A 26,018-nucleotide genomic window follows, 5' to 3' on the forward strand; every position below is an offset into this window, starting at 1 on the left:
GATGGCAACAACATTCAATGTTGTCACAATGATACTTCCAATGCATTACATCTCTATATTCAAGGGTTTCCACTAAAGTTATAATATGCACTGAGGTTCAATTCTTCCTTTAAGATAAATAACGTTATCACAGTAATCTCAAAATGCTGCTAATAAAAAAACGCCACATTTAAAAGACTTACAGATAGCCCTAGATGTTCAAGAATAGCATCAATTGCTGATTCAGCAGCGTTCTGCCCAAGCATCTGCAAGAAGCCTTTAATAGTCCCATCCCCTATGGAATAAGGCAAATTCATGACAACACTCAATTTTTTTGGTAGGTTTGAATGTGTGTTGTTCAATGTAAAAGCGTTGATATTTATTACTACATGTATGTGGCAAATCTTTTTGGCTGTTTCTGTTCCCAAACAATTCTTTTCACCTATTAGCAGAGAATTCAAATGCTAAATATTAAAAACTATATTCATTCTTGCAAGACTTTCTGCCTGCTTAGATTAGACAGACTTTTTTTTCCTTTTGCAATTCACAATCAGATTTTCTCAAGATCTGCAAATGCTGCAGTGCTGCGATTAGGATAATTGATAATAAGGAAGACACCTTGCAGCCAACTCATTTAAGCCAATGAGGGACACATAGTATGTGTGTACTGGTTCATGTGCACATATAAGGATGAGGTACATGCAACAATGGGCTCCGTGCACAAAAACTCCCCAACGGTAAGAAAGAGAGAGTTGCTGTTGCTTCGTGGACATTTAGAACAAAATGTGTCACACTGCCAAAGATGGGCAGCAACGCAAAGGAAAGCTCGATTCTCCCAATAGTGGAGCGGCATAGCCCAATATGTCCAAGAATGTTGAACGTTTGTGTGATATAAGCATCTTCGCATGTTGGTTTTTCGTGCCTTTTTTTCAGATATGGAGGCGTTTCATATTTGCCCTCTGGTGACCTTTGAGAGGTCAACGATATTTACATACTCCATTCATAACAATTTTTATTCGAAACTTCACTTTCCTTTTACCCAAGTCTAAGTCATAGGTCGTCATACAATGGAAATAATAAACAAATGTGGGAACAATTCATATCTGACCTCGGGTGACCTTTTATAGGTCAATGACCTTTGTAAACCTTATTAATAGCTATTTGTAACATATACTCTTTAAACCCCAACTTGTTTTTACGATTCAAGTCCAGATGGTAGGTGTTCATGCTATGAAGACACTTGTGCATATATAGAACAATTCAAATTTAACTTCTGGTATCCCAATACGAGAGGTCATAACCTTTTTAAACCCTATCTATAGATATGAATTAGATTTAATCTCTTAAATGCCACTTTCTTATGACCCAAGTCAGTTAAGTCTTTGTGCCATAAAAAAAAAAAAATCAGATGTGGGGACATCATATCTGACGTCTGATACCCTTAGAGAGGTCAATAAACTTTGTTTACCTTAGTTGTCGCTATTTATCATCACTATATCTTTATATGGCGACGGTTCCGTCAGAAAGACCCTAATTTGGCGTAATTCGTGAAGGAGTTCTTCATCCAGTTCGAGCATGAGCACCATACTGTTAGTTACGAGGAGTTAGCGACGACCTCGGACTCTTCGCCAAAAAAATAGCCCGTTAGCGAACCTTTTGCGAAGAGATTGCGAAATCGCAAAGATGGCGTGGGCTTTGTGAATAACGCGCAAACATTTGTGTGGTGTTTGCAAATATATGGTGGATTTGCTAACATTTGCGTAGAGTTTGCGAAGCGTAGCTGTTGTGAATACGAAATTAACGTTAGCGAGGTGTTTCCGACTTCCTTAACTTTGCGAAACCTTCGTGAATTTGGCCCCAGGACGCACAAATAGTGTGTCCCATCCACAGGGCTCTCGAGAAAAAAAAGCACATTTTCTTGTTTGTGCACAGAGCTCATAGATGCCCACACGTCTGTTGTGTCTGGTACCCGACTGCCAGCACATGACAATGGTCCTAAAGTATCCTTCAATACCAGCACTCGGTGTTATTTTCTCTATGGACTACATGTACAAGTACCCCTCAATGGTTACAAAGAGAAAGTTGGGAGGGACCACTGAAATCAGCATGGACGAGACACTTGTGCATATTGACATCATTCATACACACACAAGTCACGCGAAGACACAACACTTTGTGTAAATTATTCATGTGTACTTCATGCACTTATAAGCTTGGTGTATCCGCTGTGGTAAGCGGTCAAAGCGGTTCCATCTACTGTTCATACATGTTGTCCAGTGAGGGATGCTTGTTCATATCAAATTAAAAGCAGTTTAAAAAGCATTACCTGGAAGTGTGAATGTGAAATTCTCATTGCAGAGTGGTATTGGCACCCGAGTTTTCTTGAGAATATCAATAGAGGGCGTGTTACAGTCTGAGTCTTGGAGGCACAGGGAAAGTGCTAGGTCCAATACAAACACCTTGTCCTCAGTCAGCTTGTCAATGGTGTAGATCAGGGTCAAGGCTTTGCCAATCTTCAGCTCTTCCTGGGTACCTGGTAAAAAACAGGAAAGTCAGTTACCGAATGTCATGTGTTGTTACAAGGTCAACCTGAGGGGCAACTTTACAGATTCTGCTTGCATGTAATTCTATTTGTTTAGGAAGTTTGTTTACGAATTGTGTATGTCAGTGGCTAAATGTGTCACATAAAAGGCTGGCAGTAACACACATGTATTTGAAGAGTGGCTTCAGAGTTGTGTTTGTACAAGTGAGAGATCTGTCAATACATTTAAAAGGGTTTTTTCCCCAGATTTTGTAACTGTATTCATAACTGTGTCTTAAAATAGAGTCAAGAGAAGATTTTAAGGGAAATGTGAAGCACTCTGAAATCAGACATTTTGCACTAATCTATAGCTTCATAGTGGCCAATCGATGGGTAAGAATTTCGAAGTTCAAATTCGAACTGGATTTACATACACATATACTGTGAATGTATTACAGGCACTTACCCCAATGGTAGTCAAATATGGTGAATGTCAAGGACCACTTTCCCAATCCCATGGACAGCGTGAACTCACAGGGGTCTAGAACCAGCCACATGTTGACTGATAATACAGTGATTTCTAGATCCAATTCAGTGCAACATCGTATGCCCAGGCAGCGGTCTGAAAACTCACAAGTCACTCCACTGGGTAGTGGTGGTAGGCTCACATCAGTGCATACTGGATAGCGAAAAAAATAAACAAAGAGTGAGCAATGAACCAGAAAGAATTTATAAACCAGGAATAAAGAAGGCACTGTAGTAAATCTAGTAGATCACTTTGGCACACTAATTGTGCTACATTTCAAAACGTTAAGCCTCATGATATTTGCTAAAAAGCTTCCTAAATCCATCAAAATCCTCCACTCTGTAGATAGCCAAGAACCCATTCTGTATAGTAACACTTTTAAGGGATATAAAGCCCAATGAAAAGTCTCGATGGTGGTAGGGCTCTACCTTCCTCAATCCTTTAAAATCCATTAGCTAAATCCTTTAAAACCAAGGCGGATTTTAAAAGATCTGCGTGCTTCCTGAATCCTTCAAAATCCTCCACTCTGTAGATAACCAAGAACACATTCTTTATAGTTACACTTTTAAGGGATATAAAGCCCAATAAAATGTCCCGATGGTAGTTGGGCTCTACCTTTCTCAATTCTTAAGGCAGATTTTTAAAGATCTGCAAGGGTAAGGGTTGGTTTCCTATATTTTTCCAACATTTTTGGTGGAGACCAATCCTCACCTTCTTCATCAGGTCTTATCAGTGCTGTGGTGTCACATGGTCCATCATTAATCTTATCTCTAAGCCCAATGAACTCCAGGAGAATATTGACAGCTTGCTGCCCAGCACTCGGGCCAACTTGATTTATAAATTCCCTCAAGGTGGTCCCTCCTATGAACAAAAAGTCAGGTGTGTAAGGCATCAGAACCACAGTACTGAGGAAATGACATTTATTAGGCAAAGCTACCAGCTTGTGCACAAAGAGATTTAGGAGAGGTTTCAATGCATGCCATATTGCCGCCGTATGTATGTTGCATTTCAGGATTTTTCACCACCTTTTTATAACACCTGAACTATTAATATACATACTCTTAGTCATTGAAAAAGTGAAATTAATTTTTAAAATGATACGTTAAAATTTACCTGTATAAAATGGTAATTAAGCAAATATATTTGGTCAAGTAAGTCAAGAGAGGCACATAAAAATTGTAAAAACCATCTCAAAAATGTTTCAATCATTCAGGAATCATTCATTCACCCGCTTTTTAAATAAGATACTCTTGTCTAAAGTTACAACCTTCAATTACCTTGCAGTATACACTCAACCAAAAAAGAAAGTACCCCCTTCCATTACTTTTTTGTCTAACTCAAAATCTACTGAGCACCTCTTGCTCAGATATTGACTTATCAGTACAGAAATACCTTAGCAATCCAATCATACTCTCTATTTGGCCCTAAACAGTGATAACGTGCATGAATTTATGCAATTTATGACAAATGATACCGGAAACAGTTGCACTTTTGTATACGTGCAAGTTGTGGTTCACACTCACCTTGCACGTATACAAAAGTGCAACTTTTTCCGGTACCATTTGTCATAAATTGCATATTTTGTACACATTATCACTGTTTTGGGCCAAACAAAGAGTATGGCTGGATTGCTAAGGAATGTTTGTACTGATCATTCGTAGATTGAGCAAGATGTGCACAGTAGTTTTTGAGGTAGACGAAAAGGTATTGAGGGGGAACTTTTGTTTTTTTGTTGGGTGTATCTTGATTCACAAAAGCATCATAAAGCATTTTATTCATGAACACTCCAGAGGAAATATTGTTGTCATTACTACAAAGAAACCAATTAAAATCTTACTCCTACCTGGAAGGGCGAATGAGAAGTTGGAATTGCAGAATGGAACGGGAACTCTGTAGTCCTGGATGATGTCCACATCAAAAACGCAATCATCAGCGCTCTCACAAATAGATGCTCCAAAGTCAATCTCAAACACCTTCTCCGCGTCCAGTTTGTTGATGGAGTATTTCAGGGCGATGGGACCTATGGTTTGCTGTTCTTGTTTTCCTGTGTGGTTTAATGGACTTCATTTGTGAAATGCTGACTACTGACATGTAACCTGACCCCAAACTGAGTCACGAATGACCTGAGCTATTTTGGGGGTAAAAAGTTTAACTGACTAGCTGCCACATTTTTTTCAACCACATACATGTTAGGTCTGTAAGTATTTTAATACATGATTTAAAAGATATTGAACTAAGTGATATATCAAATGCAGAGCAAGTTATGCGTTTTTTTATTGCAAGTGAAAACCTACTATAGTGAAAATTGTCCTTAAGACTTATTTTTCGGGACTTGGTCACAACTGAATGTTAAAATAGGGGCGAGATATCAATAGGATTCTGAGACATGCAGTGTGTGTGTTAGTATGTAAACACCGGCAATTGTAGACTAGGGACAAAAGGGTAAGGGCTCAAACAATACGTCAACGTTAGACTAAAAGTCCATGATTGAAATTCGTGTTCAAAACCAAAGAGAGCTGTTGCTAAAAAGTTAAAGCACAAACAAAGGAATGATGAGTAGGGAAAATAGGGGGTTTACGATTGCCGGTTTTTACAAAGATGAGTGTGTGTGTGATGACGCAACGTTTTTTTATAACTGTCTAAGGATTTGCTTGCGTTTGCGCTTTGGAAATTGTGGACGTATTTTCTGTAATACATGTAGAATTGAGATATAAAATGACCCTAATCACCCCATTCATAGCTCAGCAGCAACTTCTTGTACCGCAAGTGCTGAAAGGCGACGTAGAATGTGAAATCACAGGCATCTATCTCCACAAAGGCTTTGAACGAGCGGTGGAAATGCCAGTCTTCAAGGTCGAGTTGCAGACAGCAGTCAAGACGGAGGCAGTTCTCACTCAGGGAGCAGTAGGCCACTTTTGCCAGCTCTGGGGGGAACTCCGGCAACGTGAAGAACTGACACGCTGTGCAGATCAGACAAGATTTTACAACGTTTATAAGTCCAATTTTGTCTTTAGACTTGTCATTTGATTGGTGGAACTTGCATCACGTGAAATTCATTATTGCTCCTATTCACCCTGGGGCAAAAAAAATCCCATTAGGTGAATGAGATTTACTATTCAACAGTTAGGATCATCCTTGTTCCATGGCGCAGTATTTGTGTGCAAATGCATGGTGGTGTGGGCGTTAAGCCAGAGTTGGGTTCAAACATTTCGTGAAGGGGTGGTTTGGAAGAAAGAAATACATTTCCCACCAATTGTGTATTGAAATAGAAGTTCATTTTAACTGTAGATCAAATGGCAAGAATCTATATGTCAGTTAGGCCAATCAACATTGATTTTTAGGTTGATTGAGAAAAATCTGTCGGGAGGGGAATATATATTTTAAATTTTATCAATTCCACTTCTTTGAATTCAAAGTCAATTGAGGGGACAACGTCAGATAAACCTAAAAAAAGGCACAACAAACATGAAAATTATATAATCAGCTGTTTTATGGCCTAGGATTTGTGTCTAGAATTTAGAAAGGGTAATATACATCAAAGTTTATAGCACATTTGGTTTTCAGTGGATGAGTGTTCAAACAAGTAACGCAACAAATGGCCTACACTTGCCATGCCAGCAAGGTGTCAAACTGTGAACTTTAAAAACTTTAAGACATTGCGTTGTCGTATCAATAATACATCGACTCGTCATGGTTATTAACTATACGATGACGCATTGCATTACCATAATACATTCTGCATGGTGCCTACAGCGTTGTGCAATCATGGTTCCTGACAATACGATAACGTATGTATTAGCACTGACTTTGCGCGATGTGCTCAGTACTGTCGTGCACTATGTTTGCGTGAAAATCAGTGTGACAGTGCCTGTGGATTTGGGGATAAACTTGTATGGACAATACCTTTTTTTCTTTGAGAAAAAAAAACACACTTTCAGAAAAATATATAAAATATGAAAAAAAAATGGGGCAGGAGTAAAAATTTATGTTGGCGGACGTAATGTGATGAAAACCTAAAAATCAATGTTGATTGACATTAAATAGTGAAATGGGAAGAATATGATCGCTTGGTAAAATCGAGACTTTACCATTTCACTCAGCTTCGCCTCGTGAAATAAAAAAACGTATTTTATCCTGAGATAACATTCCTCCCATTCCTAGCCACTCAATATTTGTATACCATTTCTCTGGGAACAGAGATGGTTTGCTTTGACGCAAAGTCTATTAACAGTTAAATATAACAATTGTTTTTATCAGAGACTTGCGGCAAATTTGCTCAGCACCTTAAGATATGTATTACTGTGGATTGCTTATTTTATGCTTTATACACAAACAGCATCTGGTGTTTCCTAACAATTGATTTTGACACCTTTCTGAATGATGCAAAAAGACCAAACCACTTGGCTATGGCTTCCAATTAAAACATAATCCTATTGTAGCGGCTGAAGCCATTTCCCATAGACACTTGTACAACTGCAGACGTAGCCACAAGATCTGTATGCAGCCTTCCTTGAGTTATTTTACTAACTTCTATCATCCTGCGATAGCCTGGCTTCCATCTCCATCCTCGTTCCATTGGTTGAAAGTTGCCTCTCCTCCAGTGTGGCTATCAGCTGCATTTTACTCAAACTCGAAGGTGTTGGACATGGCTCTTTACCACCCAATAATTCCTGAGGAGGTAAATGGTGTAACTTGTTGTACAACTTGCAAGAATAAAATCTGAATTATTTAATGTAAAGAAATTGATCAAACAGTGCTCCTCAGGAGAATCAATTTAAAGTACTTATTTATTTCTTCCTTTTGACACCCCTATGCATTTTCATTTATCAAGCGCAATGCTAAAGTCACTGATATGCACATATGCAGTACAGTGGGCAGGCCGTCGCCATGTCTATAGAGAAGGTTTGTAATGTTAAGCAAATTATGACCCAGTTATGGGGACTTGCAGCTGTCCCCACAGGTCAGTGTTGACACGCGCATGTACGCGAGTACATTGCCTTCCTTGTGCACTGGGAGCTTTCTAGCAGTGTACAACAAAACATACCAAAGTCATTGTGAACATACTTGTTAAATGAACTTCAGATATACGTGAATCTAACAATCATTATTGAAGTCTGACCTTACCATGGGTATGCCCAGCTCTTCCAAGACATATTTCCATGTAGCCTCAGTGCCTGCCTTCAGTAGCTCCTCACCCGTCTCCTTGAGTAGATTCTTCAAGGCAGCGCGAGAGAAATACTCCTCCAGGTCAACTAAAATTCAAAATGAAGTTTATTGTTCTTGTTTTGGGATTTTTTTTTTAATTTTATGTTTTAATAACAATGATGGTTTGATTGTAACAATATTGTACTGTTATAATTTTCCCTCTTGCTTACTGTCTGGCCACGTGATGGTTCCATCGGGATGGCAGACAGGAAGAGCAATAGCAGAATCCTTCAACACTTGTATAAATGGCAAACAATCTGCACCACCAGTCGTTGGGCAGAAACCAACAGACATGCTGACCAGTAGCTGAGTCCTGCTCTTCTCAATGCGGTACCTGTGGCAGAATATTAAAGGGCCGGATTAGATTAGGATACAAAATGGACATTAGTGATTCACAATGCAGTGTGCCACCAAGAATTTGCCACGGAGAGTTCAATTTTCCCAGTGCATTGTGGGAGATTGTCGACGAATTTGCAGCGCGGGACATTTCAAATTGGTTTTTTTTTTCTGGTCAGTAGTTTCGTAAGCATATGATTCGAGTGTATGTTTGCCCTTTTCTTTTCTTTTTGTCAATATGTTTTTTGTAAGGCAGCCGAATGCCATGCCCAATCTACATGTATAACAAATTAGCTCAAGTTGTCTACTGACACTTATTCAAATGGGTCGTGTTTTGTCCACCATAAACTTGAAAAATTGACTCTCCATGGCAAACTCTTGGTGATGCACTGCATTGTGAATCGCCGCAATTGTCACTAATGTCAATTTGTATCCTAGTCTAAGCCGGCCCTAATCAGGATCTGTGCATACCTCTGGTACCCCCTCAGAGGTTACAAGGGCAGAGTTGGATGTGACAAATGGCAGGTACATGCACACTCACGATGTCTGATACTCATGCTAAGATGCTGTAGGTTTGTTCACAATAAGGAAAATTAATTAGTTGTGCACACTCTGCGCACCATACACGCGAACCAGTATGCACTCTTGATGTGTCCCCCCACTGGAGCTCTAGAAAGAGGTCACAAAGCACCATTATTTGTTCATGCACAAAAGTCCATAGTATGTGTACTTTGTCATCCTATACAGTTAAACAAAGTTATACGAAGTTCTCAAAATCAAAGGTCTGAGTTCTTTCAGTCGGGTCTCAAGTTGAACAACGAACTTAATTGGAGCTCGGCGGAGTTCAAATACATGAGTTGAAACCTATGGGCTTCTGACTTGTTGGACGAGTGCACCTACAAAAACATAGACAATTTCGGGAATTACCAACAAATGGCTGAAGGACTCAGTTGATAGATTGCCCAAACGGTACTCCAGAGGGTGCAGGCTCAAACCCCGGCCCGCTCTACACAATTTCTTTGTTCAACTTTAAAACTTTAAAATTAGAATTTCAAAAAGATAAAACTACCTAAGATGCAGCTCCATATCATCGACAAATGGAATGTCAAAGGGCACTGGCATGTCCCATTCTTTGCCTAGGGAAAAAATAACAGTGTTTTAATAACTCTTCTCTCAAAGCAAGATTAATTCCAAAATCAGCCTCTTCAAGTTTTCCTCATTTTTTTTTTTTCAAATTTCTAATTTATTACTAGAGATTTGCGTTTGTTGAGTTATAAACGCGGGGTGATCGGACAGAGAACCATTTCATAGGACATTGCCCAGAATTCAGTTTTAAGAATTCAGAATTCAGTCCTGTAAAACCATTTGATCTAATTTGAAAAGAAAATAATTGTCTTTTGGGGTATGATGAATTTCAGTATATTTTACGTTAATGCACACCTTATTTTTGGTTTGATGACGTCATCATAAAAAGTGTGCAAACTGAATACTGATTTAGATCTTACAGGATACATGTTCATCATGAGGTGGGAATGAATGATGAATTTTAAATTCATGCATGTTCAACTTTATTTGATGTGCCTCTAGAGGGTGTATTTTTAGGTAATGACATCATCATGCATTTTTGTGTTAGGCAGTCGTCACTCAACACCTCCATAATTTGTTTGTCTGTAGTGAAATGCTTCCGTTTTCAAGTTATATCCATTTTTAATTGCAGCGGAAGTAAAGGTTAAACGGCTTTGTGCCCAGGAATCCAAATTATTGCCCGAGGCAATGCCTGACCACAAAGGATTACAACGGTACTCTATTCATTTGAAAAGTTATGGTTCAAATTAATTATTCCAATTTCGACCTCAATTTGCTTGTAATTCGATAACCGATGACTTAGTGATGACATGAAAATGTTCTAGCTCCTACCAGGTTTTATCGTTTATCCGTGAATCGTTCAGAAGAAAATAGATGCGTTTTGATTTTGAGGCTTCTCTCCGCATTTGAAGTTCAAATAACATTCAGGTATTCCCAGAAAAAAAGTTAAGCAATTTCGGGGCAACAAATGTTATCAATTGAGAATTATTGTCCGGAAAAGAAAAAAGAGGGAAAGAAACAAAGACTATATTTATTTGAACAATTCTAAAATGGTTATCGGGTTGTGCTCAATCACTCAAAATTCAGAAGTGTTTAATAAGAAGGGGCGTTATCATATATGTCGCCACTACATTTTAAGTTAAATGGAATGGAGTTTGGCCGCCACCATGCATTTAAGTTTTTATCAGACTTGTGTTTTCTTAAAAAGAAGTGGTTTTCTGGCTAGTAAAATAGCAAGGAAGAACCGGTTTTGTGCAAGCAAAATTCAGGGAATAATCTGTAGATATTAATAACTTGTTGGAAGGTTCCAAGGTCATTCCAAGAAAATTGCCGCCGTGAATTGGGGTTTAAAACATGGGAGGGGGATGGGATTTGCTATCAGCATCAGCAGGGCCGTTCCTCATTCTTTTCTTTTTATGGGATGTATGATAACATTGGAGTACGGGGGGCTCTGCGAGCTGATGAATCTTTTTTTGAAAACATTGTGTTTGCAACCAGCTAGGGAAGATTTTCGTTTATTTAAGACTTACAAGCACTGGTATGGATACCTGTGTAGTTATATGACTAAGCTGCCTAGAGCGTATTTGTTAAGGTTTTTTTTCCCTTTTTTGGAAATTGAATACGCATATAGGGAGTCAAATCAGTTCCAGTGCTGGGTTGCGGTGATGGGTGGGTTATAACTTGTCAACACATACCTCGCCAGCGGGCCCATTAGATTGGTGATAACCGGAGAGCGGGAGTTTAAAAAAAAATCATCCGGTGTTTAGGCGACGCAGGGACTGGTTTGTGTACATGTGGTTTTTGTTTCTAGTTCACTTAATGTTTTGATTTATACCGGTTCGTAATTTCAATTGTACAAAAGTAGTGGACTTACCAAATTCAACATCCAGGATTTGAATGGTGTAGTTCCAAGAGTTGACACCAAGAACAAACTGCAACTCGCAAGGATCAAAGCGCATGAATGCCTTGAAGGCCAGAGATACCATGAAGAGTTTGACGTTCATACAGCACTCCACACCCAGGCAGCTTCCATCTATCCTACAGTAGACGTTCTTGGGCAAGGAGACTTGTAGAAGGGGGCAGCCTACGACAAAAACAAATCGTCCCAGTTTAGTCGATAGTGTTGAATTTGCAACACATTTCCTCACACTTGCAAAGACACATCATTCATAACAAAAACTGCACTCTCCTTAGAAATTACGAAAATACATAGAGCTTGTATTTTCGTAATGATTACGCCAAATTCGGAAAGGTTGGCATGTATGGCATACTCCTTCACAAATTTATGACATCACGGCAAGTAATTCACACTTGCAATGTTGAATACATGTAAAGGAAATTCATTTACTTTGTGTGTACATCCGGGTAATTTTAAGTGAGATACGACCTTTTTGGCATTGAAACTCGCGTTTCACGTACCTGACGTCACACGTCGTTATAGGAGATTCGACCTTGTTGCACCGACACGACAACAAAACTGTTACAGGGTACATTACAACTAACGTGCCAATGTTATAAAGCTCAATAGATACTATACATTTTGAGAAGACACAGTAACCTTTGCATTGATTTTGTCTCCGAAATGGATCCATTTTCAGATTTGTATTGCACAACAAGGACACTTGTTTTGAAACTACATTCAATGATTTGTTTTTTGAATGATACCATATCAGATGGAATAAGTCTTTTCTTCACCAAGAGCATGTTTTTTTTCTCATCAAATCGGTAGGATTGTGTCCAACGTTTCTTTATGCCAAACTCATGCGCAATTTACAGCAAAGGTTTTATGACAAAAAGTTGCTTTCCACTTTCCAGAGGTATGAAAACCTTTCCAGAGGTAGGCCTACATGTATAGCCTTAAGTACGACACACCTAAATCACACAGACGAGCAACTTGTACTTACGATCTTCAGGTTGTTTGTATCGCTGGAGTAGAGTCTTCCTGTCTCCCTGTGAACTGAGACCACGCTGCTGGAGCTCAATCCTCAACATGTCATTGGACAAAGACTCAGCTAGAACGCATGGCTTGTCACTCACTAGTTTCTGTAGGTTTACAAGAGAGAACGATTTGGGAATTTCATGTAATACATTGTGCTACTCTGTTAAATTAATCAACATACTTCCACTTCAAGACATGGAATTTACTTGAGAGGAAATTTAAGCAGATCTTTGTTTGACAAGTTTTAATCCTGGTACTATACTCTAGTTATTACAAATCTTGGAAGTGTCAGAAATGAAATAAAAATACATTGTTCTGTTTAAATACACAATTTTCAATGGCAATTTCATTACCTATGTAACAAGTTAGTCAATATTAGAATTCAGGTGCAGGCGAGAATAATTATCAGTATCCAGACTCCACCCAGTCTTAAACATAGTGTTTAATACTGGCCAAGCACATATTTATACCCATTCATATATACCTTTTCGGTAACAAAATCAAATCTCTTCTGTCCAAAAGTCAAACAAGTCAAAATTTATAAATTGCCAAGGATTTTGTTAAAACAATTTTAATTCATGTTTTTCGAAAGACCTTTCTAGCTATTTTGTGGTACTTTCCTCTCGCGAGGAAGTCGTTAACAACTCCTTATATGGAAATTGAAGCGCGTGTCTTACGTACTGCACGTCTGGCACAGCACAGCTGTGCCGACGAAATGTGAATTTAGGACTATGAAATACTGACTCACTGGCAGTATTGCGCATGCCTATGTGAGGATTGTGAACGTTCAATCAATAACATGGTAAAAGGCACTGGATTTCATAGGAGTCTAAATTTCATGTGACACTGGAAAAGTGTTGAAGACCAGCCATTTGATCTTTATCAACCATTTAATCCCGGCCACGTGACGGGCTCTCGACCAATAAGAATGGGTAAACTGTCTAAGGTATTTATGAGTGAAAAAAAAAAATCCAAATTTACATTTTGGACAGATTTGCATAACAAGTCAGTGCATAACTGAAAACTACATTTAAACATTGCAAACCGATGTTTTTTTTTAATTCTAAATAATCCCTATGAATACCAGTTAATGTTCGGGACTACCATACTCACAACAATCGTCTTGACAACTGTCAGTAAGTCATCTGCTGTTTTCTCCAGTCCAATCTTACGGGCAAATGCCAGAATGGAGCCAATCTTCAAGTTCCGCAGAGTGAAGTTCTCGAAAGGAGAACCCGAGCCTATTTTTGGCACTGGAAGGCCAAGTATTTCCTGTGTCTGTTGTTTGTTGCCTTGAAAACAATAGTGAAGAGATTGTAAATAATAACAACCACAGAAATAATCATGTATTCATCAAACATACAATGGGATCTATGTCGTTCACACACAAATGCAGTGCTACACAAAAGCATTAAGTATGCCAGGTAAATGGAGTATGTACAAGATTTATGCACGTTTATCTTTTTCAAATAAAGCATCAAATACTAATTCACGAATTATCATTTCAATTTCAAAAATCAAAATCCACTTGCATAGTTTCAACTTTCTGGTACTGACATTTTTTCTTACATTTTACATGCTATTGTCTATTGCCTAGGCAAATGTAGTGATCATAATAGTGTTTAAATATTCAGGCATGCATAGGAAGTTACAAAAAGAGGACGACATTCCAAACTTGACAAGACTTTATACAGTGCTTTTCAATATGTAAAGATAAAAGTGTGAATTGCAACATGAGGAAATCAGTTGATCCAAGGAAAAACTGAATGCCTGATTGTTGTAAAGCACCTTGAAACAAGGAATTCATAGACATGCACAAATGGGACTTCAAGTTAGAAAGGACTTATTATAAATATTATACAGCACAAATTATTCGCTGGTTGTTCTGTTTACCCTGGGACAGTGCTTCATCTAGGGAAGATGTACGCTTTGGTGGTCTCTTGCTAGGGTCAGGTCTATCGGTGGTAGTGTCAGGGGGAGGTTGGCGTTCTGGGCTGGTGTCATCCGTCTCTCCGTCATTATCGCCTCCCAGTAAAGTACCTTCCTTCACTGTCTTTCCCTGTGAAACAAGATTCAAGTACAAGTTCAGCCGAGGACAATGTGTTTAGTAGTGGTTGATTTGTAATACAACTTACACCTGCACATAAGCAACATGCGGATATCTCGAGTTCAATAAATATCAAAACAACCTCACAAACATCTTGGGTCTGTCTCCCTCCTGACTCATCTGTGGGTCTGTCTTTAGCTAAGATAATTTAACTATGGTTAACCTATAGTTCTTGTTCAAACTATGCTGTCAGAAAGCAGAACATGGCTGACTTGCCTGCTGGAAGCACAATCGAAATTAAGCCCTGCGCTCACCTTCCCGATTTTACCGGTTTTCCTGATCATCGGACCATCATACAGAGGTGTGCACAGACAATTCAAACAGATCTGACTATGTACCGGGCGACTGGATGAAATCAAACATGTGTGATTTTGTCGCATGTGATTGTCGCATAATTTTTGTACACACGCACACGCCTCAAAAGTGGACCTTCGGTCAATCGTTGACACTATTATCCTCTATTGTTAAAGTTCCACGATTCACAAAAGGACAAGGCAAACGCAGTGTGCCCCTTCAGCAAAAAAAACCCCAATAAATGCTTGTTTACGTTACCAGTGTTCATGGATTTCTGAATAAATAAAGCTTTGTCCAGATAGTGAAGTCCGTAAATTTTCACAGAATCCCCACTAAAGGTAGATTATAAGGCCACTTAGCAAGTTACAGACTGTTGAAAATATTGACGCAGTATGAACCCACAGCAAACAGGTCCATGTATTTGGATGATTTGGTGTTAAAGGTCATAGTGTTATTATTGATAATTTATTAGATTACAGTGTTATTACAAGGACCTACCATCCACACCAACTTATAATCATCACAGACTTGAGTCCATTTGGGTAGCGCCAGCGGCCTCTTGGCAAGGTAGTTACTAGGGTCCACATAGCCCTCCTTAGCAGCTTCATCAGAAGCTGAAGAATCGTCATCAAGAGCACCGTCTAGAATGGCTGCCAGGCGGTTAGGTTTAGAGTTCTTCATAGACAGGTGGATGTAGTTGGGTGGTGTGCAGGTTGCAGACCTGCCGACTGTACCCATGATGGTACCAGCTATCACCTTGTGGATGGACAGATTATAGACCAGAATGAACACATTACAGAGAGATCATAAACAAAATGTGTAGCTCGTCACCACAAAATGAGTTTAATGTTGGATTAGTGAGATACATGTATTTCTAATCTGCAGAAAAAGCACCATCCAGTGGTATATAACATTTAGAAATTAAGTTCAGTAACAGAAATAACGACCACAAACTTGTAAAAGTGGTAAAACGAGTTTTTAAGAAAAAAAACATCTGATTTCATTTAAAATCCACTTTTGTATGACAGTGAATGAGCAGTCCAGATTCAGGTTGCTGAAAAATATACATGGCAGGTTCAGTTCAGACAACACCCGTATTGTATACGAACATAGCTTTGGACAGGTGGAGGGTGACAACATTCAGTAAATCTAGATGGTTTATGTCTGTTTCTCTGCAAATTATTATGGACTGGAGAAAACGCAACTATTAAGATGGGTTAAAAAGGGTTTGTATAATAGAACCTCAATACTAAGAATAGGCCAACCCTTTGAATTGTGGTTTTGTCCCTTTGTACTGCATAGTTACAACTAAAAACTTTAAGCTCATTCTATAGTGACGGGTTACTCACAAAAATGACTCAAATAGTTCCATCCAAAATGAGAGGCCACCAATGACAAATCGTGTATCAATGAAGTTTTTTTCTACTTACATTCACTCCCTCAGTTTCAGAGATGGTGCGGTTGGGCTCAATGTTGTCGATAAAAATCTTGATGTTTCGGAAGGCCCCGCCACCAGCTACCAGAGTAACCTGGTTGGGTTTATCAGCACTCTTGAACAGGACGCCTGAAAATGGTGCCACTAACTACAAAAAAAAAAAAATTGGACATCAAAACAAAATTGAGATTACACTGGGATTGTCCTTGAAAATTAAAGTAAACAGTTTTCCCTATTGTTACTATTCTTTACAATTTTAAGGGTGCTAAAATACTACGGAGTTTGATTTAATATACAGGCTGTGTACAAAACAGTGTCCTGTTGGATAAGTTTACCATTTTGTTCTCTTCAGCCAACATTCGATCCGGGTATTGACCGCATTCAGTACAAGTTTTACTGACATTCAGGCATGCATAAAAAGGATACAGCCTTTCTTTGTGATTACCCAAAAAATACCTGCACTCTGTTTCCAAATATTTTCTTAAGGGGATAATTGACGATATTTAATGAGCAGCACACTGCATGACAAAACATTTTCAAGTAGCCATGGTAAGGCCAGGCCAGATGTGTACAAAACACGACAATTTGAAGAACACTGTCTGGAGGTACGGCAGTATAATGCTAGGCCAGTGCAGAAACAAAATATGGACAAAATGGCGCAGGCAAGATCCTGAATAAGGGGCGCCAGTATCGCCAGGCCACTTTGATTTTGTTGTACCTCAAGGACCAGGTGTACCGCATTTACCGTATTGAGCCAAAAACCCTGCATGAACTTTGCCAACGAATTACTGTTGAAGTCCAAGCACTCAGAAGAACACTGATGGTCGGCAAAGCTATTGCAGACATGAGGACATGAACACAACTATGCATTGATGTGAATGACAGACAGGTGGAAGGACGAGCAGCAGGACAGTGAAATGTGAACCTTATCTGTAATTCAGTTTCAAGTTCAATGAATGTAATTCCATTTAATTGATATCCTGTTCTGTCAACCCTTTTTTTCTGTCATTGTCTAAAGGTCCATTGTTGCCATTGTGTTGATAGCAAGAGGCCTATTCTGAAAATTGTGTTGGTAGTATTTTTGGTTAGTCACAAAGAAAGGCTTGTATACTTTTCATGCATGGCTGAATATCAGTGCAACTTTTACTGAATGAGGTCAATCTTCAGACCAAATGTTGCCCGAAGGGGCGAAAAAACTGGTAACCTCTCTTGTTTTTGTTGGAGACAAGGACGCATACAAGGGATATTTGTCTTTACTCAACACAACAAAGAGAAGCAGGTATAACTAATGAAAACTAGGCAAAGCACAAACATAATGCTTAGCTGATATTCTGTCTAGCGATGTGCGTCATCTGTGTTTGACAGGAATTTTAATCACTCTGCTTAGCAAACATGTAATTACTTTATTCTACTGAGAAGAGTACACTGAAACATGCAAGGTTTATCACACATACATTTCTACATCTAACATGGAGTCACATTTACTTCTGCCTTGAAACAACAGCACTCGGTAAACAAGTTTGCTCAAGGACAGCAAGGTTCAAATTTGCAAGTGTTGGTGATAAACAATGAAATACACACCATTTCTCCTGCTGAAATTTCCAGATCTACACCTTGATCCTCATAATGTCCAGCCGAGTTAGTCGGGTAGAAACCTCCTGATGCACACTCTCCTGAGCCAGGCTCTCGGTATTTCCTAGGAAATCTCTCGTGGGCCTTAGGCCCAAACAGTTTCATGACAAGAGCTTGAGACTTTTGGTATCTGAAAAAAATGCAAGCAGCATAAAAAAAAGGCTTTTACACAAGAGCGAAGCTATGACAATTCCTTTTGAAGACATGTATATTGAACTTCTTTAAAAGTGAACGTGGTAAAGCCCATGTACAAATGGCATACAGTGAATGCATTTAAACTTCAAGTGATATTGTACACACAAACATGTCCTGAAAAGGGTGCATATTTCATCTGTGTTTGTGCGATAGGAATGCACCCAATCATGTGTTCTAGTGTTGTAATCAAAAGTGTACCTCTAAATAATATCAAACTACCAACACAGATGAACTTTCACGCTAATATTTATCTGACTATTTAGCGACATGAATTTGTCCTGTGATTGATGCAACTACCAGCCAGTACATTTAACATATAACCACAGTGAGCGTATCATTCTGAATGAATTATCTGGGCCTAACTTAGTGGAGTTATTAAGCAGAAATTATTGCATAGCAAAATAATGTGTTAAAAGTTAAAAGAAATATTCATCACATTAAATTTTGGTTGGCAGTATGCTTATTCCTCCTCCATATACACTCACCCTTCCTTCAGTGTCTGATAGGCTTCTTTGACATCATCAACAGTGCTGAACACAAGGTCGTACAGCTCAAAGAATGGTTGTAGGAGATTCACGATGGGCTGTATGGGTTCCATCAAATCTTGGAAGATGGACTCAATCTCATCCTTGACTCGCCTCCTCAATGTGCGCTATTTGTGAGAGAAAAATAAAATGTAAAACAGCAGACTGAAATGACAGTGACTGGATAGGCCAGGAAGACAATTGTGGAGCTTGTGTAAACTGTTTGAAATTTGAATTCCAACCCAGCCAAGGGATCTTAGTTCTTGTGTCCTTCAGCAGGACATCTTGCTACAATTGTATCTCTGCATCACTCAGGAGCAAACTGTTGCTCTTGTGGCAGAACTGATCGCCGTGATCTTGTTTATGACCCCAGAAAATGGTTATTGAATAATCCAACATTAAATTTTATACGACCTTCCTTGTAGAAATGAAGCAACTAAAAAAGACATGCACTTTTTTTTTTTGGGGGGGGGGGAGTGGGGATCACCGTATTGATTGTTGGACTTGCTAATTAGTGGTACATAAAATACATAACAATTTGGGATGCAAATAGGATTTTCATTGTAGCCATATGTTTATAAATGGCAGTACTTGTTACATGTACATCAGAATGTGACTGGACTAATAAGAAACAAGGTTTGTTCACATTTAGCAATAATTATGCGAGTGTTAATATCTATTTTGGTATTCTCAATTTTGCAATTGGTTTTTTTTTTCTATTTTTTTATTTATAAAAAAAATGTAATGGATGTAACTCTCTAGGCAAAAAAAGGAATCTCTGATCTTGCCAAACAGTAAAATTTTCGTCTTTTAATGCAACCTTAGATTTACCACCCTCACCGAATCCACTGCTCCCCCTGTCAGCTTCTTGACGGGATCTGAGGAACCCACAATCTCATCCACCCAAACACTAAGATCTCGTCTGATGTTGCCAAGATGCTCCCTTAATTCGTTCAGCATATCACCGATGACCTTGGGCAGATCAAACCAGTAGGGTCTCTGACCTGGTAAGCACATGGAATGCATGGTATGATTTGATCCTTGCTTGTGCCTTTTACAGATTTTCATAGTTTTATATAGGACCACATTCCACAAAATAAGTCTTAAACTTGAAAACTCTGGTGACATCTGACTCCTTTGATAGAATGGGTTACATTTGTTTCACAGCAAATGCATATATTGGCTGAATCACCAAAAATTCTGTTACTATTATTCGGAAAGCAGCTAGGTGTGGGGGTAGATCTTATCGGATACTAGGAGGTGCTGCTGTTCATAATAGGGTGACCCAAAAAATGCAACCCTAAAACGTTTGCCTTTTAAAAGGGATAGGTGAATTTTTATGTTTTGGGTATTGGATTAAAGCTGGGCGCTTTTTCTTTCAAATACTGAAGAAAAAAAATCATGAAAATAACACTTTTGGTTGCTGAGAAAATGCAAATTTAGTAAAAGTAGTCACTTTTTATCCTGCACAAAAAAAACTACCACAGTAAGAGAATTGTACATTACCTATTTGTGCATGTCTTAATCCTTGCACAAATTAAGGATCTTTGCACAATAGGCTTGCAACAAGTATGTTTCACTATTTGAAGTACTTGTGTACAGGATGAAAAAGACTACTTTGACAAAATTGACATTTTCTCAGCAACCCAAAGTGCTATTTCAATGATTTTGTTTAGTATCTGAAAGAAAAATCTCTCGGCTTTAATCTGATACCCAAAACATAAAAATCCACCTAACCGCTTTTTTTTTCTCAAAAGGCAAATGGTTTAGGGTTGCAATTTTTTTTTATAAACACCCCTCTAGCTGTGTTATGGTATGTGCCTCCCGCGAGTAGTCGTAAGCATCTCCTTATATGGAGATGGGCGCGCGTGGTGCATACTGCATACTCTCGAAAAACGGACTCATTGGTAGTAAAGTGCATGCCCAAGTTAAGATTCAACAAATAACAGGATAAAAGGGACAAGATTTCATAGGAGTCAAACATTTTTTTGTGACACAGGAAAAGTGTTTTAAAGAGCCAGCCGATGTTTTATCAACCATGTCAGACCACCCACATGACGGGCTCTCGACCAATAGGAATACATAAACTGCCTCAGGTATTTATGAATAGAAGATAAAAATCAATATAAAAATGTAACACCAGAGTAAGCATAATGCTTTGTTCTTCTTTAGAAGATTGGTTAAAAATGGAATTGTGCTATTTGTATCGGTTGGTTCTACATCTAAGGATCGACAGAGTGTTCGTATTGCAAAAATTGTTTGACCTTTTGGGTTGGAGCCAGTCATGGTATTTATGAGCTGAGAGGTTTTTACCAAACTATAAACAGAGATGATCACGTCTCTACTGTAGAGACAGACTTGTAACACATTAAAACATTAAGGTCGTAGGAGACACGAATGCAAACATCAGTTGATACAATTGCGCAAAATGCTCTTTTTCATGGAAGGGTGAGACCATAAGCATTTCCTAAACTAGTGCACAAGCCCCACAAGAAAAATTAAGAGTGATGGGGCTCACAGGTGGATAGGTCACCTGCAGCATCTTAGAATGCTTTAATGTATTGACTCTCAGCAGTAGGCTCAGGTTAGATTCCCAACAATTCATTCCCCTTGTTTCAACTCTGCAGTTAGTAAAATGAGTATGAAATTGATGTCTGAAACTCTGTCTGCGAATTATGTGCAATGCTCTGTATCATAAGTTTGTAAGAATAGGGATCTGTGTGAGGATCAAGGGCGGGAAGCTCAAGGAACTTTTTCTAATCCCCAATTCATCGCAGTACTGCCACGTGATTTAGTAAAAAATACAATGTACGTAATAAAAGTGCCTAACCTTCCTTGAAAAAGTTGGCTTTTTCCACCTCTTTCTTGGCGTTTGTGATCTCAGTAACTGCAGTCTTGATGCTATTAAATAAGAAAAAACATTCAAAATGTTGTATGATCTGCCCACAATAATATATAGCAATAAAGATGCCTATTCGTTAAATGGTGGTGGTGTTAATGCTTTTCCTAATGGGCCTGGGATAAGCAAGCTAAAATGGAAGAAGTTTATAGCTACACGTACCAAGTGACCTACTCTACAAGGAGAAGTGGTTGTAAGAGGAATCCTAGGTGCGTTCTAACCCTAAACAGTAATATTATATCTTAAATAATAAACCTTTATACAGGGCACATGTAACGTTTAGTATGGGGTGTTTACCCTTTATTATATAAAATTGGTACAAGATGCTAATTGTGGTATTGTCAATTTAACAATGCCTGAATAAATCACAGTGATTAGTGGGTTGTTCATCACGTGTCATTGAATTATTCGTCCCAACCTACGGCCTGGCTGAACCACACAAATAAAAGTTCTATTCCACGGTAAAACAGAAGTTTCATCAGACAGTCACGCTTTTTGGAGGCTAGGCTCTGACCAAACGAGGATTTATAGGTGTTGTATAAAACAAATAATGAACGTTTCATCTTCGTGCATTGAAAAGAATAATATCATCCGATGCCAGATGAAAATGTTCCATTCCATTTGGCTTCACCCCATGGAACGCAACATTCCATCTGTCACCTTACACAATTATTCTTACCATTACACCAACAAACATTCATTATTTGTATGCTTTGAACTGACCAGATGACCCCAGCAAGCCTTGTGATCAGACATATCCAACAGTGAGTTAGGGATTGTGGGTTCGGGCCCCACCTGATCAAGCTCTTGAATTCCTAATCTACAAGCTCTCAAACAGCAAAGATGAAACCTAATATTAAAATCACTTTTACCCCTAATGCTAACCCATAATCCTTGCATTCATTAAACTCTGCAAACTTACTTGAGGACTCCTTTAAATATGTCTCCGATGGCTTTCAGTGGTGACTTGAGTAGATCAACAATAGAATCTGCAATTGCAATAATAGACTTCCAGATCTGCTCTGCTGCCCAGGGCAAGGTGACTGTGATGGCTTCATTGACGCTCTGAACAGATACAAATTCATGTTAATTGCATTTACAGGTGAAATTGATCCTTGATATACCAACAAATACAATCTCTTTTAGAAAAAAAGGCAAGACCAATTTTGGAGCTGGCAATAAAAGACACTTATTTCCTAGGTGAACTCTTTTAAAATGTTCTTACAGTTGAAGTACGTCTTGTAATTTGTACGTCTTGTAATTTTCAGCAATATTGAAATATATGTATGAATGAATGAATTAAAGCCTTTTATAAAGTCACACAGTAAAACTCAGCTTGATGACAGATGAACTTGATCAATGAACTGTATCAACAGTTTTGCCAAAATGTCCTGAATATTTGGCTAAAGAACCTATAATTTTGTTTGCTAACAACGTGTCAAGTAGTCAGTTTGCTTTGCAACTTTACAACTGACATGATTTTGTCAAATCAGATGAGGTAACAAATTGTACAAAACAGTGTGTAATAGAGTCTTACTTGTTTCTTACTATGTGCATCTGTGTCTCATATACCACACGGCCTTCGGCCTTGTTGCAAATGGAACACGAATGCTATTCATTATTCCATAAGTTCTACTTACACTCTTGGAATAACGAATTTATCTCGAGGAAACTTAGACACAACAAAGGTGGAAAGCTGTAGACAGCGGTTTTCCTATTACACATGTGTGCAGCAGGAATAGCACAATTCAAATCACAATTGAAGATAATTAATATCTAAATTTAGGTCAAGTCCTCACAAGTCATCACAAGTCATCCAGTGTGCAGTCATGTACTCCACTGAACGGTGGCCAAGGCATTCCTTTGCCAGTATTCCTCCCCCGTTACTTGTCACCTTACTTGTGAATGACTTGTGTTTTTTATTTTTATTTTTTTGTGATAGCCTTTTGATTTGAATTAAGAGATGACTTGTGAGGGACTTTGTGATGGACATGACCACAAATTTAACAATGACCTGGTAGAATTCCATGACGTCTGTCTTGATATCACTGAATAACTGAGTAGCCTTGTTGACCACATCAATGACACCCCTGAAGGACCGAGGTAGCTGATCAGGATCAAACTGGGATAGTCTGGACATAGCCTCTGTAGCCACATATCTCACATTCTATATAAGGGACATAAACAACTAGAAACGTTACAAGACAATCCTCATAAGCAGTGTTATTAAGCCAAATAACACCTTTATTTATTATCATTATTATTTTATTCGGATGAAACCAACAATATATACAAAGATAAGAAAGCAAAGAACAGTTGATTTCAGCTGGGGTAGCCTAGAAAGCCAATTGCAGAGGCATATTTCCATTGGGATCACGCCTGTTTCAGACTGGCACTCCAGAGTTCTGTCGAACCGTTTATCGGAAGCTTTCCAAAAAAATTAGAAATTAATTATAATAACTCTTTGACGATGAAACAGGTTCACTGCAAAAACTGTAATGTTAATTTAACACCATTCGGTATCTATATAGGACAACACCGGCAAAATTTAACACCAGATGGTCCTATATAGATACCCATTGGTGTAAATTTAAAACTGCAGTATTTACAGTGTTGGAGCTTCTAAGTCAATCCACTATTGCAGTTCATCAGAAGACTCCTCGGATAAGTCAACGGAAAATCTACTTCCATTGGTCAACCCAAATTGTTCCTAATGCTTTTTGGTTTGACACAACTCTGGATGCCAATCTGAAACAGGTGAGAGATCCCATTTAATTAATCTACTGCTGCCTAGCCAGATTACACGCTTAGCTAATGAGCTCAGAACCTGTCACATGTAAATAGATAAATATGACATGTAATGTCATGTCAAGGCTCTATATCCGGCTAGGCAGATTGATATACTGAGCAAGAAATAACTGACAGTCCATAATAGTGCGAGTAAAAAACAAAAACCCAAATGTCAGGACCATTTTTTAGTGAAGTTCTGCAAATAGCAATTTCAAAATCTAGGATATGAAAGCCCAATTCATAAGCTTTCCTTAAGTACAAGAATCATTCAAATTACCTTTGTACTTTTCAAGTTACGGAATTTTAAACACAAACACTATTTTAAGGTTCTGTCCATGAATCACAAAAAGGTAAGTGTTACTTAATGTAAATTGTTTTCGTTTTGCTGAAAGAACACTAAGTCTTACCTGTTTGGGGTTACGGATATATTGGTTTAATTTCTGTATTCACCCTGTATGTACTAATATTATTTGCCTTGCAAAAAATATTTAACAACGAAAATGCCATGCAAAGTTAAAGTTTCACTTTTGCTGAAATATAATAAAAGCTAGACTTCTTCCTCAACTTTTTTTTCAAAGAATGTTTTAAGGGTAATACATTGTGATACTTTTAATTAGGGAAATACATGGTAATATAGCCTGCCAACTATGTCTTACACGTACAAACCTACCGTAATGTTACTTGGAATGTTCTCCAGAGCTTGGACAAAGTCGTCAAATAGCTGAGAGATGCTAATGTCACCGTTGAAGAGACCAACGACAATGTCCACTGCCCTACGAATGTTTCCAACTACTTGTCCAATGATGAGATCGTATGCTTTGACAAAGTCACTGATGCGCTCCACGCCAAACTCCTGGTTAACCCAATACAAAGCATCAGATGACATTATGGCCAATTTACACATACCATACACTTTCTCATGCAACAGTGTTACCCTTTTTTATGATGAAAACATTGAATATGTTAGCATGTTTACATTGAAGTAGCAAAATCTTGAGACTTAACCACTCATTGATTTGAGTGTGTAAAATAAAACCGTGCTACAGTTGCACCATTATGAACTTTTCAAGACGAAGTTCGTCATAAGAATGCACTCAGAATGCACTGAAGCACGAAAACTTGACTTGGCATACCCGGTTTTGATTGGATAAAACATGCACGTTGCAGGGCCGGTTATTGTCTGATGTCAAAAGTGCCATTTTACCCTCTGAGACTGAAACATTTGGAATTAGATAGTTTCATACATGTACATTGTATATTTCGAATGCTATTTTGTCTTAGTATGAGTGTATTAGTAGCTATTCTGTACTTAAATTCATGAAATACCTCCTGCAAAGGTAAAAAAAAAAAAAAGTATGGCCACCATTCAGCCAAGCTCAGGTGTACCCCTCTAATATACATTACAAGGGTGCGTTCCCGTCACGCTAACGTCTGTATGTTTTACATGGAGGCCCTGTGTGCCAACCCACAATGGAACAATGACATCGAAAAACTGTCAAAATGGCAGTGCCCTGTAAATCAACTCGAAAAGTGTCATTTTTCATAATGCTT

General features: G+C 38.5%; 1 protein-coding gene across 1 annotated transcript in view; it reads right to left on the minus strand.

Annotated features, from left to right (window-relative positions):
• The window catches only part of LOC119733039, a 149,281-nt gene that overhangs the window by 107,231 nt on the left and 16,032 nt on the right, over nucleotides 1-26,018 (minus strand). Inside the window, 23 exon segments of the mRNA XM_038206623.1 lie at nucleotides 183-274; nucleotides 2,306-2,512; nucleotides 2,967-3,179; nucleotides 3,738-3,887; nucleotides 4,870-5,070; nucleotides 5,756-5,986; nucleotides 7,555-7,696; nucleotides 8,151-8,278; nucleotides 8,402-8,565; nucleotides 9,637-9,703; nucleotides 11,527-11,736; nucleotides 12,557-12,695; nucleotides 13,705-13,883; nucleotides 14,485-14,650; nucleotides 15,491-15,748; nucleotides 16,423-16,575; nucleotides 18,009-18,189; nucleotides 18,740-18,906; nucleotides 19,619-19,782; nucleotides 21,609-21,679; nucleotides 22,600-22,742; nucleotides 23,692-23,844; nucleotides 25,138-25,320. Coding sequence (XP_038062551.1) covers nucleotides 183-274; nucleotides 2,306-2,512; nucleotides 2,967-3,179; nucleotides 3,738-3,887; nucleotides 4,870-5,070; nucleotides 5,756-5,986; nucleotides 7,555-7,696; nucleotides 8,151-8,278; nucleotides 8,402-8,565; nucleotides 9,637-9,703; nucleotides 11,527-11,736; nucleotides 12,557-12,695; nucleotides 13,705-13,883; nucleotides 14,485-14,650; nucleotides 15,491-15,748; nucleotides 16,423-16,575; nucleotides 18,009-18,189; nucleotides 18,740-18,906; nucleotides 19,619-19,782; nucleotides 21,609-21,679; nucleotides 22,600-22,742; nucleotides 23,692-23,844; nucleotides 25,138-25,320 — 3,762 coding nt within the window.

This window comes from Patiria miniata, unplaced genomic scaffold (genome assembly GCF_015706575.1).
Source record: "Patiria miniata isolate m_02_andy unplaced genomic scaffold, ASM1570657v1 HiC_scaffold_1, whole genome shotgun sequence".
NCBI classification, from domain to species: Eukaryota; Metazoa; Echinodermata; class Asteroidea; order Valvatida; family Asterinidae; genus Patiria; species Patiria miniata.